Below are 25005 nucleotides of genomic sequence, written 5' to 3' on the forward strand. Positions count from 1 at the left end.
ACTGGCTGTATATGTGTACATATGCCATATACACTTTACCTTGGTTGGAGACAAGGTTTTCTGACCTAGAGACTGTGGCCTTTTGCTTTATTGCATAATTTTGACAACTACCTTAATTGATTGGCTTTTTGTGACCAGGGGTGTTTTTTGTTTTTTGTTTTTTTTTGAGATATACTGCAAGTTCCTCTGTGTTCCCAGTTAGATTTAACTATTAGAATGCCTCCCAAAAAAAGCCCAGTTAGTCCTAATAAAGAAATCCCGAAAGGGCCTGGGAAGCTTGACAAATTTCTGTCTCCTGCTGGGACTAAGAAAGGGGGTGGTGGGACAACAACTCATGCCTCCCGTCAACAGATTGAGAGGGGTGAGGAGGCGGATAGAAGTTTTGAAACAGGAGATGGAATGGGTCCTTCTTTGGTAACTATTTTGGAGGCAGTTAATAAATGTACCTCATCGGTAGAGACGCTAGCTGTCAGGGTGGAAGGAATAGGGACAGAGGTGACTCTGATTAGGGATGATCTGAAGAAGGTGAGGGAAAGGTGTGCTGAAGCTGAAGAGAGGATCTCCTCAGTGGAAGATGTGGTTAGTAGGATGAAGAAGGATTTGGAAGGGCTGACAGTTAGCAATAAATCTCTGATTGACAAATTGACCGATATGGAGGACAGGGCCAGGAGGGCAAATTGGCGTCTGATTGGGTTTCCAGAGGGAGTGGAGGGCACAGATGTGGTAAAGTTCATCCAGGATTGGGTGGAGAAAGTGGTGGGGAAAGATAAGTTATCCTCCTTTTTCTGTATTGAGCGGGCGCATAGGGTCCCAGGAAGAGCGCCTCCCCCAGGTAGCAGACCTCGAGCAATAATATTAAAATTACTATGTTCAAGGGACAGGGAGATAATTTTGAGGGCCTCCAGAGAAAGTGGTTTGGAGAATGGTTGGTCTTATTCAGGAACCAAAATTTCGGTGTACCCCGATTACGCTACTGAAACACAGAAGAAAAGGGCCAGTTTCTTTGGGGTCAAAAAGCGGCTGCAGAGCAATGGGCTCAGATACTCCCTCCTTTTTCCTGCAAAGTTGCGTATAATTTATCAGAATAAATCTCATTTCTTTTCTCACCCTGAGGAGGTAGAGGAATGGATGAATTCTCAGGGTCTTAAGGCAGGATGATAAAAATGGAGTTGCTGACTGTATAGTCATGTATTAAGGGCGCTGGACAAGAGGGTGGGTACCGCCTTGTGAGAGACTCACGGTTGTGTGTGTGAGTCACTATGGTGGGGGGGGGGGAGGGTTGTGCTGGTCTTTTTTCTTTTTTTTGTTTTTTTTGGGGGGGGGGGAGTTGCCTTGGCTTTGTTCTCACTTCCCGTTTTTGGTGGAGCCCTGGTGCCTTCTCGGGGGGAGGTGGGTCTCTGACCAGCCCTGAATAGTAGTAAGTGATGGAGTCTAAGCTGTTGGTGTGGAATGTTCGAGGGCTGGGTGATCGAACTAAGAGAGTGGCAGTAATGGATCTTGTGAAGAAATGTAATGCAGGTATAGTTTGCCTGCTCGAAACCCACTTCACGGATCAGAAAGTGGTTTGTTTACATAGCCCGAGGTGGAGTCATCGGTACCATTCCTGTCACTCGTCTTACTCCAGGGGGGTGTCTGTTTTAATTAACGGGAGGATGGGATGGGTGGAGCGGGAGGTGAAGATTGACGTAGAGGGTAGATTTATTTTTCTATGTGGCAAATTAGAGGGGAGTGAGTGTATTTTGGCGGTTATATATAATCCTCCCCCTTTTTCTTCTCAGGTTCTTGAGAGCTTGTGTGAATACTGCAAGAAATGGGGGGACTGTCCAGTCTTGATTGTTGGGGATCTCAATCTGGTATTTGATGAGTCGTTGGATCGACAGAGGGCAGATGGCAGTGTGGGGAGTCAGGGTCCAACTCAGCTTGCAAAATTTTGTAAAGAAGTGGGATGGACGGATATTTGGAGGAGTAGAAATCCTGGGAAGAGAGTCTATTCATGTTTTAATAGGTCACATAATTCACTATCTAGGATAGATTTAGCACTTGGGTGTGAACATATGACACGAAGGGTGGTTTCCTTCAGCTACTTGGCGCGTAGTCTGTCGGATCATTCTCCTCTGCAGGTGGTTATTAAAGGGGGTGGTGGGAAGAGAAGTATAACTGGACAGATTAATGCACACTGGTTTAATTTGATTAAGTCGTATGAGAATTTGGTTGGGTTATGTAAGGAATTTTTTTACTTTAATTGGTGTTCGGCTTCGGATAAAATAGTTTGGGATTCAGCGAAAGCTTTTTTGAGGGGTATTTTGATTCAGCACATATATGGTATTAAAAAAGAATTTAGTAAGGAGGAAGCTAGATTGAGTAAGCAGGTTGCACATTTTGAGGAACAATATGTTAAGGTCCCTGATAAGGTGAATAGAGAGAAATGGGATTCAGCACAGGGGGAGTATAAGGGTTATTTGATGGTAAAGGCAAGGAATGGACTCTCTTTCCGGGATTATAGAAAGTTCCGAGATTCTGGCACGCCCAATAGGTTCCTAATGTCGGTCATAAATAGTCAGAAGAGTTCCAGTGGGATTCCGGTAATTAGAACTAGTAATAGTGGTCTGAGTAGCTGCCCCCAGGTTATTGCCCAGGAATTTTTTACGTTCTACTCTAATCTTTATCTATCTGAAGCTCAGTATACCCGGGATGAATTATGTTCTTTTCTTGATCAGGTTGAGTTTCCCAGGATTTCTAGTGTTCAGAGGGAGTTTTTGGACTCTCCTCTGAAGTTTGAGGAATTAAAGGTGGCACTAAGGGCGTGTAGAGGGAATTCCGCCCCAGGTGGCGATGGAATCCCCTTCGAGTTATATAGGAGGTTTGGTGATGCTCTGCTCTCCCCCTTGTTCAGGACTCTGCAGTCTGCCCTTGCGGAAGGGCAACTTCCCTCGTCTATGAGTGAAGCATTGATAGTCCTTATCCCTAAGAAGGGGAAGGACCCCGCACTTGTGGAGTCGTATAGGCCCATATCGTTGTTAACTACTGACATTAAGCTGTATGCCAAGATTCTTGCCAATAGGCTTAAAACGGTTATTTCTGACATAGTCCATCCAGATCAGAATGGATTCATTCCGAGCAGAATGGCAAAGTATAACATTCAAAGACTTCATAGTAATATGCAGGTGGGGTCAGGGGGGGGGGGTCCCACTCCATCCTGTCCCTTGATGCCGTTAAAGCATTTGACAGGGTGGAGTGGGAGTACCTCTGGGAAGTGCTGGGAGGGTTCGGGTTTGGGGACGGATTTATAAGTATGGTTAAGCTCCTTTATCGGGGGGCTCGGGCTTCGGTCCTGGTCAATGGGGAGAGCACAGCTGGTTTTTCACTTGGAAGGGGTACCCGGCAGGGTTGCCCCCTGTCCCCTCTGTTGTTTGCGTTAGTGATAGAGCCTCTGGCAATTGCCATAAGATCGCATTCACAGATTGAGGGGTTCGGAGCACGGGGGGTAAGTGATGTTATTTCCCTTTATGCCGATGATATTTTGTTATTTTTGGCGCATCCGGAAAAATCATTGCCGTATGTGGCAGAGATTTTGCAGGGTTTTGATAAATTTTCTGGGTTACAGATAAATTGGGCCAAATCAATTTTTCTCCCTTTAGGGGACTATAGCCCTCCGTCAATAGGGAACTTAAGAGTGCTACAAGAAAACGAGGAGTTTAAGTACTTAGGCATCTCTATTAATGGTAAAATTTCTGATTTTCATAGGATTAATACGTTTCTGATGATAAGGGAATTAGAGAGAAAAGGGGAGATATGGAATAAACTTCCTATTTCTAGAATGGATAAGATTGTACTGATTAAATCTGTCTGTTTGCCTATAATTTTGTACATCTGGGGGGCTTCCCCTTTGTGGGTGGACGAGTCTACGTATAGGAGAATTTTAGCGGTATTTAATTCTTTGGTTTGGGGGCAAAGGAAAACTAGAATTAAAATCTCCACACTGTTCCAGCCCTTGGATAGGGGTGGTTTGGGTATCCCCGATGTAAGGAATTATTTTCTCGCAGCTCAGCTAGGTTTTATGGTGGAGTTGAAGAGAATTCCCTTTTTTCATTTTTTGATGGAGTCTGGGAAGGTGAAATATCTGGATCTTTTTCAGTTCCTTGAGGGGGGCCCCCCCAGGAATTTGAAGCGTGCTCAATGTCCTGTTACATTTACGATATTTAGGGTGTGGAAAAGGTTTAAAGAGCTGGTCGGCGTAGACGGTTTTATAAGTATGTCCCCGCTATGGTATAATTCTAATTTCAGTGAAGTGTATAGATTGGGGATTCTCCCTAGTATGGCTGCGGCGGGGTGAGTAAGATGGGGGATGTCTTGCATGGGGGGAGTGTGCAAGAATGGCCTGTGTTAAAAGCTAGATTTGATTTGGGTGAGAATGCATGGTGGGAATATATGCGGCTGAGACATGCGTGGAGACGGGAGAAGGAAATTCCTCAGTTATGTAGTGTTACCGGTATCTTTAAGTCTGTTCTGGAAGGAAAAATAAAAGCTAAAGCGGTATCGGTGATATATAGGAATATAATGGAGCGGGTTGCAGCGACCCCGAGAAGTGTGATGGTTTGGGATAGGGTGTTGGGCCCTTTGCAGGAGGATACGTGGGCTATGGTATACAGGAACATAAAGAAGGTATCTAGAAATGGGGGTCATCGTTTGGTCCAGATAAATATACTCCATAGGATTTATTTTACCCCTGTTTTTTTGTTTAGGATTAACAGGAGGGAGGGGGATGCTTGTCCAAGGTGTGGGATGGATTCAGCTGGATTCTTGCATATGTTCTGGCAATGCAGCGAAATTGGAAACTTCTGGTTGGAGATTTTCAAGTAGGTCTCATTGGATGTTGGGTGTAGAATAGAGCCATCTCCGCTTGTAGCACTCCTGGGGGTAGACCCTGTATCTAGCCTTAATAAAACAAAGAAAGGGGAGATTATAAGGAAGATTTTCTATACCAGACTTTTGATTGCCCGGAGATGGGTCTCTCCTACTCCCCCAACGGTAAATGAATGGAGGATTATTGCCGTGACATTCGAGCGGAACAATCTGGCGTCTCTTTAGGGACTGATGGGGGGATGAGTTGGGGAGGGGTTCAAGCCAAGGCGGGGGGGGGGGGGGTTATGGACAGGATAGGTGGGGTTATGGATAGGTGGGGTTGGGGTGGGTGGGTGCTACTGGGGATTTGAAATGTGAGATGTTATGTAAACATGTAATCCGATATGTTTTGAGCTGTGTAATTAGAGGGTGTTTGTATGTTTTTGAAATTTAATAAAAAAATTTATATAATAAAAAAAAAAAAAAAAAAAAGTATTGTATTGCCCCCCAAAAGTTATACAAATTACCAATATACGCTTATTACTGGAAATGCTTATAAAGTGCTTTTTTCCCTGCACTTACTACTGCATCAAGGCTTCACTTTCTGGATAGCATGGTGATGTCACTTCCTGGATAGCATGGTGATGTCACTTCCTGGATAACATGGTGATGTCACTTCCTGGATAACATGGTGATGTAACTTCCTGGATAAAATGGTCATGTCACTTTCTGGATAACATGGTGATGTCAGGACCCGACTCCCAGAGCTGTGCGGGCTGTGGCTGCTGGAGAGGATGATGGCAGGGGGACACTGAGGGACACAGGGCACTGGAGGGACACTGAGCATCCCTCTGTCATCTCCAGCAGCCACAGCCCACACAGCTCTGGAAGTCCAGCCGTGACATCATCATTTTATCCAGGAAGTGAAGCCTTGATGCAGTAGTAAGTGCAGGGAAAAAAGCACTTTATAAGCATTTCCCGTAATAAGTGTATATTGGTGATTTGTATAACTTTTGGGGGGCAATACAATACAATACAAATTTTTCGCCGGACTTCTCCTTTAAAGAAGATAGATGCAGAGTGATGGCACCATGGGCATATGCTGGGTGCATATATGGGGTGTCACCAAATGTATGCCCCGGAGATATTTAACAGTTCACCTAAACATTTGTCAGCTAGTCCTATTCTGAAATAAAATCTGGTAGAGTTGCTGGGGACCTTGTATTGAATAGCATTGTCATTGTGGTATAGGTGTGATTACAGTCTTGTCTGGCATGTTGGTGCATATACAGAAATGTGTTCACAAAATGTCCACAAATATTATATGAACAAAAAGGAACTGAACAGAATCCGTCAACTGACATGTCATATTTTTTTTTTATATAAACATGCAATAAAGCATGGAAATTTGTCTTCTTCATGTTCCTGTAACAAACTCTTTCCCTGTAGCATCTGCTTTCACCTACCTAATCTCTGGCAGCCAGTTTAGTATGATTTATCATTAGTCATTTGTATGTAGGGGGTTCTTATCCCTTTACACTTATCACCAGCAGACAAAGCCACTACTTCATTATGTATTGCACAGCTGCACTGTGGTTGATGCTGCTAGAAATGTTCCAGAGTGTTGGGTCCAAATTACTGATGAATAATACACAGACACGGACATTCATTCTCCTCACAGTATACAGGGATCCCCAATGGACTACAGCCTGAATCATGTTTGCTGTGATTTAATAGGGAACTAAAAACAGCAGTGCAAAATTCTTCGGAATTGAACTTTGAACACCGAAGAACCATATGGTGACCGAAGTTTAGTTCAGCAGGACCAAGATGCTGTGGTCAAGATACTAAAGGACTATTGCACGGAGCGATAATCTGCCCAATCTGGCCGGATCAGCTGATTATCGCTCCGTGTAATCAAGACAATCAGCAGTTGAGACGATTGTTGGCTGATCGTTGTTTTTCAACATGTTGAAAAATCATTGGTCGACGACCGCGCATGATGACTATGCAAAAAAAGTTATAGCTACCCTGACCACACTCCTCTGTGTTTTCCAAGCTTCTGCCTGGTCCAACAGCTGCTGAAATTTCAGAGCTGGTCTTTGAAGTGACAGGTCGCTCAGCCAATCACTAGCCAAGATGGGTCAGCACTATGGTCTGTGATTGGCTGAGCGGCATGTCACTTTGTAGACCGCCTCTGAAGTTTCAACGGAAACTGCAGGGAGTGGGGAGAAGGAAGAAGAACACCGGCAGCATGCAGAGTTATGGATAATGTTTATTATTTTACACTTAAGGTAAGGACGCAGGGACATCACTAACAATGTCCGTGCAGCCCTTGCTGCACGATACTCGTGTAATAGGCTCTAGCAGATTGGCGCTTGCTTACCCAGAATATGGAACTAGGCATTGGGCCGTAACATAGGGGCTTAACTCCCAAATCTTTTTTATAGACATTTCTTACTGTAAGACTAACCTGGTTTGTGCGCTTTGTCAGGAATCAGCTCATAGGATCCTGGGCCCACATTTTCCTGAGTGCTGCCCAGAGCGACAATAAGTGTTCGAGGAGCTCGATCATACATCCTGTCTTCTATTAAATAAACACATTGGTTTTAACAAATTATTTTGGGTTAAAATCATATAATAAAGTATAGACTCCACAAATACACATTCAGCATTTCCACTTTAGTAACATTAGGAAATCAGGTAAAACAATTGTAAAGATTTGGTAATACAGAACCATTAAAGGATACCTTGTAGCTACGGTAGGCCAACCAGTACATGAAACATATCATCGGAGACTGATGAAAAAGGGGAAGAGTGGAGCAGCTGCTTATAACAACCAACCACACTTCAGTTATAGTGATCTCGGAGCCATACTAAAGCAACTAGAATAACACAGTAAAAAAATGAATACCCTTTCTAATGATTATCAATGGAGCTGGCCAGCTGGGGACGGGGTGGGTCGTTGCTATCGGTCTTACCGGACAACTAAAAGACATCCCTTTATCCTTGGTGCCTGCGCAATAGGGACATATCAGCAGGTTAGGTTCGTCTAACCTGCTGATAGTTCCCCTTTAAAGAAGTCCACTGAAAATGATAATTTTCCAGGAGGCAGGGGCAGGGAACATAATAAACAAGACTTGTAATAGAAGAGAAACGAGAGTGCACTCACCATTAAAACTTGCTTTTATTCAATCCATTAAACGATCAGTGGAGGGTGCTGGCGTGCTACGCCGTCGCCTGCTATGGATTGCCTGGATGCGATTTTAATGGATTGAATAAAAGCAAGTTTTAATGGTGAGTGCACTCTCGTTTCTCTTCTATTACAAGTATTGGATGGACTGTGCCTTTCTGAGTAGTTTGCACCACCTGAACTTTATTCACGCTCTGTTTCGCCAACCACCTGCAAATGCCAAGCGAATCCCGTCCCTAAGTATTCCATAGTGCCGACCACTTTATCTGTATCACTTTGTTTACATAATAAACAAGCTAAACTTACCTCTCCCCGTGACTCTGCAGCGCTGCATTACCACTGTGGGACTCCCACCAGACTCCTGATTCTCCTTCACATCCGACGTCATGACAGCTCCATACAATTGTGAAAGTTGGAACAGCACTAGCAGATAATAGTAGAAGTAGGCAAAAAAGTGCATGCCTCACCAACGGGACCCGTCCGTCCGGATACAATCCAATACAAACGCTATGGAGACAATACTTCCAGTGAAAGCAAACATGTTCATTTATTTACATCCTACTACGCGATGTTTCCTCTGACACTCAGCCCTCTTCACGCTTGAAAAAGGCTGAGTGTCTTCCGAAACGTTGCGTAGTAGGATATGAATAAATGAATAAGTTTGCTTTCACTGGAAAGGCTGTCTCCATAGCTCTTGTATGGGGAAACAGCTCCAATGACTAATTGGCTGAGGGGGCAATCTATCAGCCGGGTCATGGATTTTCCTTCGTCATGATAACATTGCAACTCGTGGGAAAATTAGTTCCCGCAGGGGTCCCAAGGCCAGTGGCATGAGGAGAGATAAGTAGTGCTTGTTTATTATGTCCCCCTCAGCCACTGCCTTCTGGTAAATTATGATTCTTGTCTGACTTCTCCTTTAAACCCTTCCTTGCTGTGGTAGGCGCACTCAGTTTAGCACAGTATATTGGGCACAGTCTGGACCTCAGGGGGTCAAAATCTTGGGTGGCAGACTGTAAACAGCTATCTATACAGATGCCACATACTGTAAGGAGCAGAACACCTGTCAAAATGATAAGTGTTCTGCTCCTGCTTTTTTTTGTGTCTTTCCTTTTTGTTTTTGAAATATGGTATCTTGAGGACTACTTCGGATTCGTTGGACTACGTCGATGACCAGCAGATTTTTCTTTTTAATAAAATAGGTAACGAGGGGTGTGGGGGTGTTTTCATTTCAATAAAAGAAAACCATTTCAATCGGGTATTCTTTTTTTATTTACAGACTTAGTAGTGGAAGTCGCTTGATAGACAGCATACATTACTAAGCCAGGGCTTAGTTTGAGCCAATAAAATGACTAACATTACCTCCCACATTGTTACCCCAGTACCCACTGCCACAAGGGTACTGGGAAGGTAGCAGCGATCCCGGAGCATCAAAAAATAGAGCGACTGGACTAGACGGTAGCAGGCTGGTATTATTAAGCTGGAGAGGGCCCAAATAAATGGCCCTTCCCACCCTGGCAATACTAGGCTGCTAGTGTTTGAATTTTTCACCTGGCTGGTTATGGAAAAGAGGGAAGCTTTTTTTATTTTATTTTTTGTAAAGCTTGCAGGGCTCTCCTCTTTTCCATAGACAGGTATCAATGCTCCCGGACAACTGGTACCTGGCTCCTCCCAATACCCCTGATGCGGTGGGTAAAGAGGTAATAATGTGGGGATAAGTGTTAGCTATTTTACTGGCTAACACTAAGGCCTGGCTTAGTAATGGATGTCGTCTATCAGACTGCTTCCACTACTAAACCTGTAAAGTAAAGAAAAAAAGACAATACACAATTGATATTTTTTTATTGAAATAAACTACCCTCTTTGACCATTTTATAAAGAAGAAAAATCCGCTAGTCATTGGTGTAGTCCACTGAATCCGAAGTAGTTCTCAGGACAATATCTGAAAAAAAAAAAAAACGACACGAACAACAACAACAAAAAAAAGGCAGGAGCAGCAGAACACCCATCATTTTGACAGGTGTTCTGCTCCTTAGGGCCCTATTCCACAGGACGATTATCGTTCAGATTATTGTTAAATCGTTCGAATCTAAACGATAATTGTCCAGTTGAATTGCAGTTAACGATTAACCACCGAACGAGAAATCGTTGATCGCTTTATAAGACCTGGACCTATTTTTATCATTGCTTGTTCGCAAAACGTTCGCAAATCGTTCGCATTGAATAAGACGTTGTTCAGTCGTTCGCAGTAGATACGAACGCAATAGCGAAGAAATAACGATCGCAAATACGGGAAACCAATCCATTACATGCCTTTACCGTCCGTGAGGTCCACAAAATTGCGGCCATGTGAATGCAGCCTAAGATGTTTGTGTGGCAGGTTCTGAAGAGATGAATTGCAGCTAGAAAAAAATGGAGAAGGGAAAGTGACGCCTCAGATTAAAGAAAACGTCATCCGGGAGTCACTGAATGTGAAAATGTGGGTTTTACATCTCTCACTGACTGCAGTGGGGATTGGGGAATGCTCAAATAAGCATTTACTTTTCAAAAAGGAGCGCTAAAAAAGGGCTTAGGAGCAGAGCCTTCTCCATATCCAGTGAGTGTCAGCTGCTTTCGTTAAATAGACGGCATCTAATAATGGTCATGATCATTATTAGCGCCCATCTATGTTACAAGATGCCCGCCTTCCCTATGTGGGAACACAGTCTGGGGCTGCGTTCACACTACGTATATTTTAGTCAGTATATGTATATTTCAGTCAGTATTGCAACCAAAACCAGTGTATTAAAAACACAGAAAGGATCTGTTCACACAATGTTGAAATTGAGTGGATGGCCGCCATTTAATGGCAAATATTTGCTGTTATTTTAAAACAACGGCTGTTATATTGAAATAATGGCCGTTATTTACTGTTATATGGCGGCCATCCACTCAATTTCAACATTGTGTGAACAGAGCCTTTCTGTGTTTTTAATCCACTCCTGGTTTTGGTTGCAATACTGACTGAAATATACATAGTGTGAACTCAGCCAAAGGTTGTATCAACAGAGCGCTGATCACATAAATCAATTGAAGGCATATTCATTGCATTGATTCTTGTGATCAGAAAGTTACAGTCAGACTCATAAAATATATAATTGTGATAACTTAGGTCAATCCCCCTCTCCCTGAAATCATATGGGAGAGGGGGATCACAGCTGTTAGTGCATGACGGGTCCCCCTCTCCCATAGGGTTTCAGGACCTAAATATGTTTGCCATACAACGAAAATCTCTTAGAAGCTGACAGCCCAACCCTTCCAACACATGGATGCCCAACCCAAATTATCCCACTTATACAGTATATTTCTGATGAAGGTCTTATTTAAACTCAAACGTTACACATTCTGTTGAAAACCTGATTTTACCATAAAATAAACCTCTTAACTTACACATAGTACCTTTTTCTTAACCCCTAGACGACCTAGGACGTACCTGTACGCCTTGGAAGCCTGTCCCCAATAGACCCTTGGCGTACAGGTACGTCCTGTTATGAAGTGCGCGCCGAAGATCAATTTTAAACAATAATCGTTTTGTGTAACTGCAGGAAACGACCAAAAAATCGTTCATGTGTCATTGATTTAGAATACTATTACACGGGCGGACTACGACCCAATCATCTGCTAGATCGGCGCTCGTCTACAGGACCTAAGGCCCGATAATCGGGCAGTAAGGGCTGCATGGACATTGTTAGCGATGTCCATGCAGCCCTTGGCCAAACACCTGACACCTTACCTCTCCCCGCTTCCAGTCTTCTCTCCTGTGCTCCGCAGCTTCCTGATCGCGGCAGCTGCAGCGTCTGAGCGGCCGGTCAGCTGACAGGCTGCTCAGATGCTGCTAACCGGGAAGCTGCGGAGCACAGGAGAGAAGACCAGGAGCAGGGAGAGGTAAGGTGTCAGGTGTTTAGGGAATCGTCGCCCAAAGATTGTAGGGTTAACCTAAACCAATGATCAGGCAATGATCGTTGTCATCAGCTGATCGTTGTCTCTATTACACGGAGCGATTCAGCCGATTATCGCTCTGTGTAATAAAACCCTAACGGTGCATTAACACGCCTAATCGAATGATTAACAATTTCGAAGTAACAATGTGTTTTTTATAACGATCAGCGTTTAGACGGAACGATAAATCATTTGGAAAAATCGTTATTGCGATTGTCTTAAGATCGCTTAAGCCCATCTCACACATAGGGTAAATCGGTGACAGACTGTTTACACAAAGCGATCTGCGAATTTTTAGCGAACGACCAACGACGATTTGAGAACATGTCGAAAGATCAAAATGAACGATTTCTCACTCGTCACTTGATCGTTCGCTGTGTTTACACGAGCCGATTATCGCTCAAATGCGATTGTTATCGCGGACATTCGAACGATAATCATTCCGTGTAAACGCAGCATCAGATCTAACCCTAAAATCATCGTTAATCATTCAGTGTAATTCCAAATTGTTATTTCTTTTGCTGGGATCAGATGAAGTAAACTATTGTAGTAAAAATCGTTGTAACGATCGTAACTAACGACTATTGTTCTGTGTAATATTGGTGAACGATTTCAGGTTAACGATGAACAATCTCGTTTGCGATCGTTTATCGTTAAAAAAATCGCTTTGTCTAATAGGACCCTTACTTGCTTCTGTGTGAACACAACCTTACAACTAATGCTGCGTTTACACAGAACGAGCAAGGAATCGTTCATTTTAAATTTTTCAACATGTTCTCAAATTGTCGTTGGCTAAAAATTCCCAGATCGCTTTGTGTAAACAGTCTGTCACCGATTTACCCTGTGTGTAAGATGGGTTTAAGTGATCTTAAAACGATCGCAATAACGAATTTTCCAAATGATATATCGTTCCGTCTAAACGCTGATCGTTATAAAAAAACACATTGTTACTTCAAAATCGTTAATCGTTTAACTGGGCGAATTATCGATCCGAGTAAACGCAGCCTAAGGCCATGTTCACATGGCGTAAGAGACCGGCCGTTCAGTGACCTGGCCGGGTCACGGAGCGGCCGTTCTCTGAAAAGATCATCCCGGCTGGTACTGCAGTACCGGCTGGATGATTTTTCGCACCACAGAGTTCTGATGCGGTCGCATCAGCGCGCGCCCGCATCAGAACTCACCACTGCACACTATGAAGCTTGCGGGCGCAGCCGCTCGTGCACCGCTAGGGGTCTCGGCCGGAACGTATACTATGTGTATACGCTCCGGCCGGGAGCCCATAGACAGCAAGCCAACGTATTTTTTCGTATTAACTACAGCCGTTGTTGCAATCGTCAACAACGGCCGTAGAAATACGAAAAAATACGTTGTGTGAACATAGCCTCACACTGTACAGTCATACTGCAATCTGCCCCTCTGCAATAAACATGACAAGTTCACCAAAAAGAAATAATAAATGAATGAATACAGGAGCCAGGCAGAAGCTATGACGTAAGACTTGTAAGTATACTGTCAGTGACGTCACAATGTCTATGCTACCAATGAAAGTCGTTAGCTTTCTCCGAATTCTGACAATAGTGACTGTAACTAGAAAGCACGAGCCCCGTATACAGCAGCACACAGTATATACACACCGGACCGGGGATTACACGGACTGCAGCGAGCACACAGCTCCCGTCCACCTGCCGCCGCACACGGTGACTCCTGCTGAGCAGGACGCGTTGCTATGGCGACCCCAGGCACGCCGGCCGAGCGCACTGACAGGCCGGCCTCAGGTTACAGCCTGCCGGCCGCTGTGCACGGACTGGGGCAGCACCGGCCGTATAGCTGAGCTGGGGCGGGAGACATGAGAGGAAGGGATAGATATAGTCACTAATAACACTCACCGACTAATATAACAGCTTTGGCTGTGACAGGTCACGTGGTCAAAGACTGTTTTGGGCTACCTGAGCAGTGCGGCATAGCTGCTACCTGCAGGGGGCCACAGGGCTATCCTGGGGGGATTACAGTGCAACCCCATTCACCTACAGGGCCACAGGGTGATCTGTGGTCACATGACCCACATCCCTTACACCAGGTAGCTCAGCCCTAAACTGTAGCTGTGCTATTTCTCCTCAGGGGATCCTCATGTCTCTCTCATTACTATACACTGGAATAGGCTATGTTCACACAAAAAAAACTGAAAAAACGTCCCTTATTGCCACGGTTCAGTTGACTGCAATGCAAAGGCACTGAAGTGAATGGGATGACGGACGTCCAATGCACACAGTGTATAAAATAACGCAGATGTCGAAATAATGATCATGACAATTATTTTCGGACGTGTTTTGCAGCAGATGTCATTTTTTAGTTGTTTACACACAGTTTTTCTTTTTTTCACTGTCTTTTCACCAACCTTGGGCTATGTTCACACGTTTTTTTCAGGTCCGTTTAAAATGACGTCCGTTATTTTGAGTCTAAAATAACGGACGTCATTTAGTTGTCTGGCCATTGAATTTAATAGTAAAAACGGAGAAAGAACGGTGACAAAAGAAAAACTGTGTGTGAACAACTAATAAAAAACATCAGCTGTTTGCGATAGACGTGTGAAAATAATAATCACGATCATTATTTTGACGTCCGCGGTAAAAACGTCCGTTATTCAATGCATTGTGTGCATTGGACGTCCGCCTCCAATGCATTGCCGTTGCAGTCAGTTGAATCGCGGCAAAAATGGATGTTTTTTAAATAGCGAAATCGGACGCCTTTTCTCTATTTTTGACGTTGTGTGAACATAGCCCACTAAGGGGAGGCCAGACAGCAAAATGACGTCCGTTATTTTAGACTCAAACAGACGTTATTTTAAACAGAGCTGAAAAAGTGTGAGTATAGCCAAAAATAGAGAAAAGGCGTCCGATTTTCAATGCATTGAAGTCAATGGGAAGACAGACGTCCAATGCACACAATACATTGAATAACGGACGTTTTAACTGTAGACGTCAGAAAATGAACATGATCATTATTTTCGGACATCTTTTGCACACAGCGGACATTTTTTATTAGTTGTTCACACACAGTTTTCCTTTTATTACCGTCCTTAATAGGCTTAATAGACTTTTCAATTAATGACACAACCAAAGACACAATTAGTAACCAAACTAGAATAATGTACCAGCAGCTGTTATTGCACTGACGGGCGGCCAGACAGCTAAATGACGTCCATCATTTTAGACTCAAAATAGAGCTAAAAAAAACATGAACATAGCCGAATACCATCAAAAAGGATTGTGGCATATATCACAGTGTGCTATAAGGCTTAATAGACTACTTGTGACTACATTTGGTCTGTCTGTTGCTGGTACAGTATATGTGTTATCTGGGGCACACAAAAGCACAGTAAGCTACCAATAAAACACAGACCACCATCCTAAACAGACCAAATGTAGTCACAGTCTATGTTTGGTCTGCTGTAGGTCATGGCCACACTTCAGGCACACTCAGGTATACTTTGGAATATCATTTTATTATAATATATACCCATGCCATACAGCCAAAGGCTATGTTCACACAACATTTTTTCAGCTCTGTTTAAAATTATGTATGTTATTTTGAGCCTAAAATAACGGACGTCATTTAGCAGCCTGACCTCCCCTTAGTGCACTGACCGGTGTTTGCACATTATACTAGTTTGGGGTTACTAATTGAACTATGGATGTGGCTTAAAGGACAAGTGCCATGAAAAACTTTTTCCCAGTAATTGAAGCACATTACAAAGTTATATAACTCTGTAATGTGCTTCAATCACCTATCTGCCTCCCTTCCCTGTCTTTTCCCCCCTCCACCCCCCAACCAGGAAGTTTCCTGACTCACACAGACCTGATTACTGTCGTCACCGTCACCAGGCAGCTCCTTCTTGTGAGGATGAGTCATCAGCAGGAGGGCTGCTCTAGGTCCTGTTACACCAGCCTCCCCCTCCCCCTCCTTGTCAGGTGACTCTGCTTCCTCAGCTTATCTTCTCTAGTGACATGACTCCTTCACTGGGTCCACGGCAGCAGGAGAGAGGGGATGAGGGGAGGGGGGAGCTGCCTATGTGCCGGAGTCAGTCTGAGGGAAGATAAGCAACTGAGATGTGACAAGTGATGGCTTGCAGTTGTTCAGCCAATGGGAGCTGAGCAAGCTGAGTCACCTGACAAGGCAGGGGAGGGGGGAGGCTAGTGTAACAGGAGAAGGAGCTGAGAGAAGAGCTTGGTGATGGTGAGGACAGTAATGAGGTCTGTGTGAGTCAGGACACTTCCTGGTGGGGGGTGGAGGGGGGAAAAGACAGGGAAGGGGGCAGACAGGTGATTGAAGCATATTACAGAGTTATATAACTTGGTAATGTGCTTCAATTACTGGGAAAAAGTTTTTCATGGCACTTGTCCTTTAATTGAAGAGTCCATTGAATTGATTGGAAAAACGGTGACAAAAGAAAAACTGTGTGAACTACTAATAAAAAACGTCCGCTGTTTGCAAAAGACGTCCGAAAATAATGTTAATGTTCATTATTTTGACGCCCGCGGCAAAAACGTCCGCTATTCAATACACTGTGTGCATTGGACGTCTGTCTTCCCATTGACTTCAATGCATTGCCATTGCAGTCAGTTAAATCGCGGCAAAAATGAACGGTATTTTAAATGTGAAAATCGGCCGCCTTTTCTCTATTTTTGACGTTGTGTGAACATAGCCTAAGCGTTTATTTATTTCAAATGCCCTCAAAGGGGTACTGCAGCAAAAAAAAAAAAATCAACTGGTGTCAAAAAGGGTTAGAGAATTGTAATTCACTTCTCTCCTAAAACTCTCCAGTTTTCCAGTACTTATCAGCTGCTGTATGTCTTGCAGGAAGTGGTGTATTCTTTCCAGTTTAACACAGTGCTCTCTGCTTAGACCTCTGTCCATGTCAGGAATTGTTGTTGGCCGTAGCAACTCCCCATAGAAAACCTCTCCTGTTCTCCAGACTGGAAAGAATAAACCACTTCCTGCAGGACACACAGCAGCTGATAAGTCCTGGAAGACTTAAGATTCTTTATTAGAACTAAATTATAAATCTATGGCACTTTCTGGCACCGGTTGGTTTGAAAGAATTTATTTATTATACGCTGGAGTACCCCTTTAAGGAAAATCAGCGCTGCACCCGTCTCTCTCCAGCAGCTCCATAAACAATCAATGGACACGCTGACCCCTGGCTCAATTCATAGCAAAGGAGTCGGGTCGCCTATAGAGAGATTCCCGGGGGGGCACAGAGCTCTGATCCTACACGTGCTCATACTTGTCCCCTGTTCTGTGAATTAAAAAAAAATGAAAAAAACCCTTGAGGAAATTCTCAAGTATTTTAGTCAATTTATCAGCAAAACCAAAGGAGAGTGCATACAAATTATCACATGACAGAGAGCTAGGGGCGCTTTCAGTTGTCTGGCTAATGTCTATGAGAATCATCAGATACGACCCTCCAATCGCCCTGAGGCTTTGTTCACACAATGTCAAAAGTAAAGAAAAGGCGCCCGATTTTGATATTTAAAAAAACAGCCGCTTTTGCCGTGATTTAACTTACTGCAATAGCAATGCATTGGAAGACGGATGTCCAATGCGCACAATACATTGAATAATGGGCGTCAAAACAATAAACATGATCATTATTTTCAGACGTCTTTTGCAAACAGCGGACGTTTTTTATCAGTTGTTCACACAGTTTTTCTTTTGGCACTGTTCCTTCTCAGTTTTTACTATTAAATTCAATAGACTTTTCAATTAAGCCGCATCCAAAGGCCAATGAGTAACCCCAAACTAGTATAATGTACCAACAGCCGTCATTGTACTAAGGGGAGGCCAGACTGCTAAATGACGTCCATTATTTTAGACTCAAAATGACAGACGTTATTTTAAACGGAGCTGAAAAAAGGTGAACATAGCCTGAATCTCAATCTGAACAAATCTGTTCATCTTTTCCAGCTGTATTCATGATTTATGATCTACATTGGTGTCTTCCCATCTATAACAGAAGCTGACATAACATTACTATTCCTGAAATCCTCCAGAGGAAAAAAAAAAAAACATTTTCAAGAGCTACCAAAAAATCGGACCTGTAATAGATAACTTCTTGCTTTTACACCAACTCGCCACTAGATGGCGTTCCCTTCCTTATAATGGGATAAACTGTGTATCGCTTTAGTTTACAAAAATATATTCAGATTACTTTACAAAAAGCAAACCAGATGATTTCATGATGTATTTAACATACAATGACATTACAGCGGTGCCTTGGATTACGAGCATAACTCGTTCCGGGACTGTGCTTGTAATCCAAATCCACTCTTGGATTTGCAAAATTTTCCCATAAGAAATCATTAAAATGTAGACAATTGGTTCCACACCCTTAAATCATTTTTTTTATTCTGAATAACATGTAAAAGTAATGAAACAAACATTTAGAAACAGAAGTTTGTAGATACAGGATGGATCTGCAGATCCCCATAATGCAGTAGTGTAGTACAACAGGCTAGAATAAAGAAGCAGGGCTGCTGTCAGACGTCTGTGTGGTCACATGACAGCAGTGGGGAAGGGGCGTGTGTTCAGCATGGACCAATCAGGAAGTGAGAATCACAGAGCTGTGCAGGAGGACAGTGACAGAAACCTCTCTATACAGCAGTGTGAATGGCCGAGTGTAAGTGCAGGCACATTATAGCGGCAGTGTGTATAACTGAGTGTGAGTGCAGGCACCTTATAGCAGCAGTGTGTATAGCTGAATGTGAGTGCAGGCACATTATAGTAGCATTGTGTATAGCTGAGTGTGAGTGCAGGCACATTATAGCAGGAATGGAGAGAATGGGAAACACAAGGACTGACAGAGACTGCAGGGAGCATAAAGGAACAAGCAGGGCAGATGTGGGCACATTCATGCAGCGCTCTTTGTCCGGGGTGAGAGGGGTTACAGCTATGAAGAGATTACCTCCAGTCCTGTCTCCTGATGCAAACCCCAGCCTGAAGTGGATCTGCCATGATTTGGAAGGTGAGGGAGACTTTCTGGGTCAGAGTACAGGGCTGTAGACCCCGCTATACAGACCATACCCCTACCACACTCCCCCTCCCACCCAGTACAGGGAGCTCTTAAACCAAAGCAATGCTCTTAAACCTAGTTACAATTTTGAAAAACTGTGAGCTCTTCCTGCAAAACGTTCTTAATGTTCACACTACGTAAAAGTACGTCCGTTGTTGCCGTGGGCAACAACAGCCATACTTTGTACGGGTGAACAGGGGCGGTCTTGGCATTTCTGGGGCCCCAAGCGAAGTTATGTCTGGGCCCCCCCCCCCCCTCAACATGCGCTCCACAACAATAGGCCACTGTGTGCTGCGCCCAGTAGTATATACCCCTTGTGCACTACCGCCAGTTATATATACTCCTTGTGTCCTGCCCCCCAGTAGTATACACCCCTTGTTTGCTTCCCCCAGTAGTATATAGACCCCTGTGTGTTCCCCCAGTTATATATAGCCCCCCCGTGTGCTCCCCCAGAAGTATATAGAACTCCTGTGTGCTGCCCCAGTTGTATATAGACCCCCTGTGTGCTGCCCCCAGTAGTATATACCCACTGTGTGCTGCCCCCAGTTGTATATACCCCCTGTGTGCTCCCCCACTAGTATATAGCCCCCCTGTGTGCGCCCTCAGGGGTATTTAGCCCCCCTGTATGCTCCCCCACTTGGATATAGACCTCCTGTGTGCTCCCCCACTTGGATATAGACCCCTGTGTGCTCCTCCAGTTATATATAAACCCTCTGTGTGGTTCCCCCAGTAGTATATAGACCCCCTGTGTGCCCCACCAGTATTATATAGAACCCTTGTGTGCTGCCCCAGTAGTATACAGACCCCCTGTGTGCTGCCACCAGCAGTATATAGACCACCTGTGTGCCTCACCAGTAGTATATAGACCCGCTATATGTTCCCCCAGTAGTATATAGACCCCCTGTGTGCCCCACCAGTAGTATATAGACCCCCTGTGTGCTCCCTCAGTAGTATATAGCCCCAGTGTGCTCCCCCATTTGGATATAGACCTCTTGTGTGCTCTCCAAGTTGTATATAGACCCCATTCTGCTGCCCCAAGTAGTATATAGACCCCCTGTGTGCTGCCCCCAGTAGTATATAGACCCCTCTGTGAAGCCCCAGTAGTCTATAGCCCCCTGTGTGCTACAGTTCAGATGGCAGCAGCGAGCAGGCAGCGGCCCTGTCCAGCCGTCTTGAGCACAAGAGTGGGGCTTGGGGGCCCCCTTGGATGTTGGGGGCCCCAAGCGATCGCTTGGGGTGCTTGGTGCCAAAGACCGCCACTGCGGGTGAACACTGTCTATTGTTTTATGGGATCCCGGCCAGAGTGTATACACATCGTATGCGCTCCGGCCAGGATCCTGCACGGGGCTGCAAATAACTGACATGTCAGTTTTCTGCGGACGCAATTCAATGAATTGCGGGCGTAGGAAACCCTGTCAGTTCACACAGTGAAGCGAGCGGCTCTGTCTCAGAACCCTGCGGCCGAAAAGATCATCCAGCCGGTACTTAAGTACCGTCCGGGATGATCTGGGCAGAGGCCGGCCGTTCCGGAGCGCACTTCATAGGAGGTGGGGGCCGGATGCAGTGAGCAGTGAGCAGGGGGAGTCCACTGTCACTTACCGATCGGGACCCTCGCAGTGTTACTGCGGGGGTCCCGATCGCTGTATTGGGCCGCCGGAGATCTCTTACCTTCCTCCGTGCGGTCCGATCGGCAATCTGATCACTGAGCCTGCACAGGCAGGCTCAATGAGCAGATCGCCTATCACACTGATCAATGCATTGCCTATGGCATAGCAATGATCAGTGTATGAAATCAAACTAATGTATGTAAAAGTCCCCCAAAGGGACTTAAAATGTGTAAAAAAAAAAGTTAAAATCACTAATACACTGCCCCAAAGCCCCTCCCCCAATAAAAGTTTAAATCACCCCCCTTTCCCATTATATAAATAAAATTATAAAAATAAACAAATAAACATATAATATACCGTAGCGTGCGTAATTGTCCGATCTATTAAAATATAACAAGCGTCATTGTGAACGGTGAACAGCGTACACGAAAAGAGGGAAAAAAGTGCGCGGATTACCGATTTTATGTTACATTATATATAAAAAAAATAATAATAAAAAGTGATCAAAACGTCCGATCTTTACAAATATGGTATTATTAAAAACTAGAGATCATGGCGGAAAAAATGACGCCCCATCCAGCCCCATAGGGGAAAAAATAAAACCGTTATAAGCGTCACAATAGGCCCATTTTATTAATAACTAATTGCCAAAAAAAAGGATTTCATTAAAAAAATATATATATAACATTAGAGAATCTGGTAAACCTGCATATGGTTGTGTTCTGACTGACCTATAGAATAATAGTATCCTGTCACTTTTACCATATAGTGCATTACGTAGACACAGGAACCCCCCAAAACTTTACCATATTACATTCTTTTTTACGATTTCATTTGTTTATATCTTTATAAGTAATAATTTTGGAATTCCGTCATACATGTTATGGTAAAATGAATGACGCCATTACAAAGTACAACTATTCCTGTAACAAGCAAGCCATTACATGGCCTGTAGATAGAAAACTGAAAGTGCTGGAGCTCTTAGAAGGGGAGGAGGGAAAATTGAAAACACTAAGATCAAAATATGCGCGGTCCACTGGGTAATTTTGGGCCTGGTCCTCAAAGGGTTAAGGGTGCTTTATAAATAAATAAATAATAATAATAACATGCGGAGCCTCAACTTTTTAGTGTAATTGGTGACAGAATTATGTCAGGTTTTACTTATTATTTCTCACCTTCTTACAAAAGAGAAACCATGACTTGTGCTCTGAGGACATAGAGTGTTTGTGGTTGTGTTCTCTATTTCAGGAAGCAGGAAATCTAGCAATCTAGCTGCAGAATTAAAAGAAAGGAAACGTCAATTGAAAGTTAACTGTTTGTAAATGATTTCCTCTTTTTAATTAGTTACAAAGCAGGTCGCTGTCCATTCGGTGCAGAAGGCAGAAATTTCCACTGAAAAAAAGTGCCTCTTGGAAGATCAAACTAAACAGCATAAAATCTTATGCATATATATATATATTAAATTGTAATCAGCAGCCGATGTGTTATTCATTTTTCGGCTGTTTTGTGATTGAAAATCAGCTTTTAAACTCATCATCTTCTCTGCAGTTTTAGGGCTAAACTAAACTATGTTAAAACATAGTAAAAGACCAAATCCAAGCTGCCTGAAATCTACTCATACAAAAGTATAGCAAATCTAGACATCTAAGCTGCTGCAACACATGTCATTAGAGATGAGAATATGCAAAAGAAGATCCCGCGGAGCCTTATTGAAGAGTCTCATAATACAGGACTAGGGAGATATCCCTCCAGGAAGGACCCGGCCAAGGGGTGGCTCCTGTAGGGAAACCACCAAAACCACCATATTAAGTGGCCCTATAAGTCAATGTAATGACAAGGGAAAAACCAAGGCCAGGTATCCATCCACATACAGCTGTTTCGGGGTGTTGCCCCTCATCAGTGTGGAGCAGGATTCTGGCTAGGTGGGAGCAATGCCTAGTAGAGCCATAAGAGAAACAGATCGCTGATCTCAGGGAGACCAGCCAAACCACAACAGCTTCAAAACTCTTGGATGAGGCTCCACTGGCTCTTCTTTTGCATATTCATGTTTCCCAGGGAGCAATGCACCTAGGATTTCACTGCATTGAGCTCTTTCACTAACAGCAGGCAGTGTTGTTGTTTGTCTGGTCTCCCTGAGATCAGCAATCTGTTTCTCTTATATTTTTTTTTATAATGGAAGTCAATTGAAAAATGGATCAAAGTGGATGCACACAATTGAATCAGTTTTTTTTTTTTTTTTTTTTTTAATGGATTGCAAAAACGTAGTGTTAACCCAGCCTAAGGCTTCCTCTGGCGTGAGAAGTTAGTGTCCCCAAGTGCAGATGGCAGAAAGCTATGCCCCCCTGTACAATCCTGTAAAAGATCCTGGTGTCTTGGAGAATGCCGGCCTAAAGCAAGTCAATTGGGACAACACATCAGATGACTATGGTAGGGGATCGCTGACCGTAGCTGTGACATACTGAGTGCAGCAGCCACAGGACTAATACACTGGGACAACCAGGGTCACTGTTCTCAGATCCCACACAGAAACCTAAAGGCTGTTTTTTTTTCCTTTCTGACTAAGACACTGACAATTTTATAGCAGTCAGTGGCAGAGACCTTTTGTCCACTTACAATCTGCTATAATATACAGTTGACAATCTGTCAGGGGAGGATAGACAGCCTGGAAATGTTGGAATCCTGTAGCTGCCAGCAAATATACTTGTGCAGTCGGCTGCCATAAAGTATTGCTGCCAGTCTGTAGTCCGCGTGGGATAAGAGCTGCGGAAATGTAGAAATACAGTGCACGAACTGGAAAATAGCATATATTCTGACACTAAAGAGACTGATCAGTTTTTAAAGTGGAGCTCTAACGGAACAGAGTGAATCTGACAGCCATTATAAATATGGGAAAACGATAAAATCATATAGATATTTTACATAGGTATACCTACAATATTCAGACCAGAGAAGTATATGGCTGGGTTCACACTATGTTTTTGCAATCCGTTTTTTTTTATCCGTTTTTGCATTTGTGTGCATCCGTTAAGGTAAGTTTTTTCATTGACTTCCAATATAAAAAGAAACAGATCAAAATGCACACTCTTTTATTAACGTACACAAAAACGTAGCTGACCTTATTTTTGTGTATGTTCAAAAGAAAAAAAACGTATGCATTTTGATCCTTTTTTTTTTTTTTTTTTTTATAATGGAAGTCTATGGAAAAACTGATCCAAATGGATGCACTCAAATGCATCCGTTTTTTCCATCCAATTTTTTGAAAATACTGGATGAAAAAAAAGGAATGCCAAAACGTAGTGTGAACCCAGACTAACTGGGTCGTAATATTTCTTGGCTTTCTTTGTAGTGAATGATGTAAAGAACAACGCCGGCAGGAAAGGGGGGGACAGCCCACCCTAAGCTGAGTTTTAAACTTACCATCACTGGAGAGCCTGTCGCCACCCAAAATTCGTCTGTCCCGGGTTCCCCACCATATGCTGATCCCCGCCATCAGCTCTTCACCGCTTCATGGTTCGGCCAGTTGAATCTCCCACCCCTCCGTTCTGCTGAGGGTGATGCTGCAGATGACGTTGTCGACACAAGATGGTGGCGGCCGTAGGGTCCGTGATTGACAGGGATCACATAAGTATATATTTTAATGCTTCTGGGTGGGGAGTCGAGGAGGGGGGGGTCATAGGAAATGGGGCCAGACCGGTAATTAAGACACATTGCAAGGTTAAATAACTTTGTAATGTGTTTTAATTGCCGGGAAAAAATTTGGGGGGCAGAGTTCCCATTTAATTCCTATTACACTGTGTTCTGCTGCTATGCACAGTTTAAATAGCAATAGTCAGGAAAATGAAAGTGTCAACGTATCCATTGGGGTGTGCACCTACCTAGAGATGCATTATTAATCACAGTACATCACTGCAGTACTGGGTGGTAGCGTCTTAGGAATACCGATCAATTAGAATACTGTAAGGAAGCAGGCACCGAGATAGCTGGGATTCGGGGTCGGTATGGTCTTTCAAGGGAACACAATTCACATTATCCAGTCTATTTTTTTTAAACAAAAATAGACAACGCAAAATTCCTCTAATATGCATGGGAGGAATCATGGAACATTTAACGTCTCTCGGGAGACAACTCTTGAATAATGTATGAGCATCCTGTCGACAGTGCTGCAATAGGTTAAAGACAATGTGTTAATCGGTCAGAGATTTATAAATATTCCATGTGACTGCCACCTGCTTCTCACAGCGATCATGGGCGCGACCCATCAAACGCCATCAGTATTCAGCTTTAAATCTTTGCTGCGTTTAGGATTTATTTTCTACACA

At 43.7% G+C, this 25005-nt stretch overlaps 1 protein-coding gene across 5 annotated transcripts in view; it reads right to left on the minus strand.

Annotated features, from left to right (window-relative positions):
* The window catches only part of STPG2 (sperm tail PG-rich repeat containing 2), a 419428-nt gene extending 397470 nt beyond the window's left edge, over window positions 1–21958 (minus strand). For 2 of the 5 annotated variants that reach the window (XM_069978344.1, XM_069978348.1), the window contains exons 1-2: window positions 13645–13867; window positions 7316–7429 (exon numbers count right to left, since the gene is read on the minus strand). In XM_069978344.1, the coding sequence (XP_069834445.1) occupies window positions 7316–7421 (106 nt within the window). In that variant the 5' untranslated portion in view covers window positions 7422–7429; window positions 13645–13867. Of the gene's footprint in view, window positions 1–7315; window positions 7430–13549; window positions 13622–13644; window positions 13868–13896; window positions 14034–21861 lie in introns of those variants that run through there. The other 3 variants (XM_069978345.1, XM_069978347.1, XM_069978346.1) reach the window with 3 other exon arrangements.
* Between the last annotated feature and the right edge of the window lie 3047 nt (window positions 21959–25005).

Source organism: Dendropsophus ebraccatus, chromosome 7, assembly GCF_027789765.1.
Source record: "Dendropsophus ebraccatus isolate aDenEbr1 chromosome 7, aDenEbr1.pat, whole genome shotgun sequence".
Taxonomy (NCBI): Eukaryota; Metazoa; Chordata; class Amphibia; order Anura; family Hylidae; genus Dendropsophus; species Dendropsophus ebraccatus.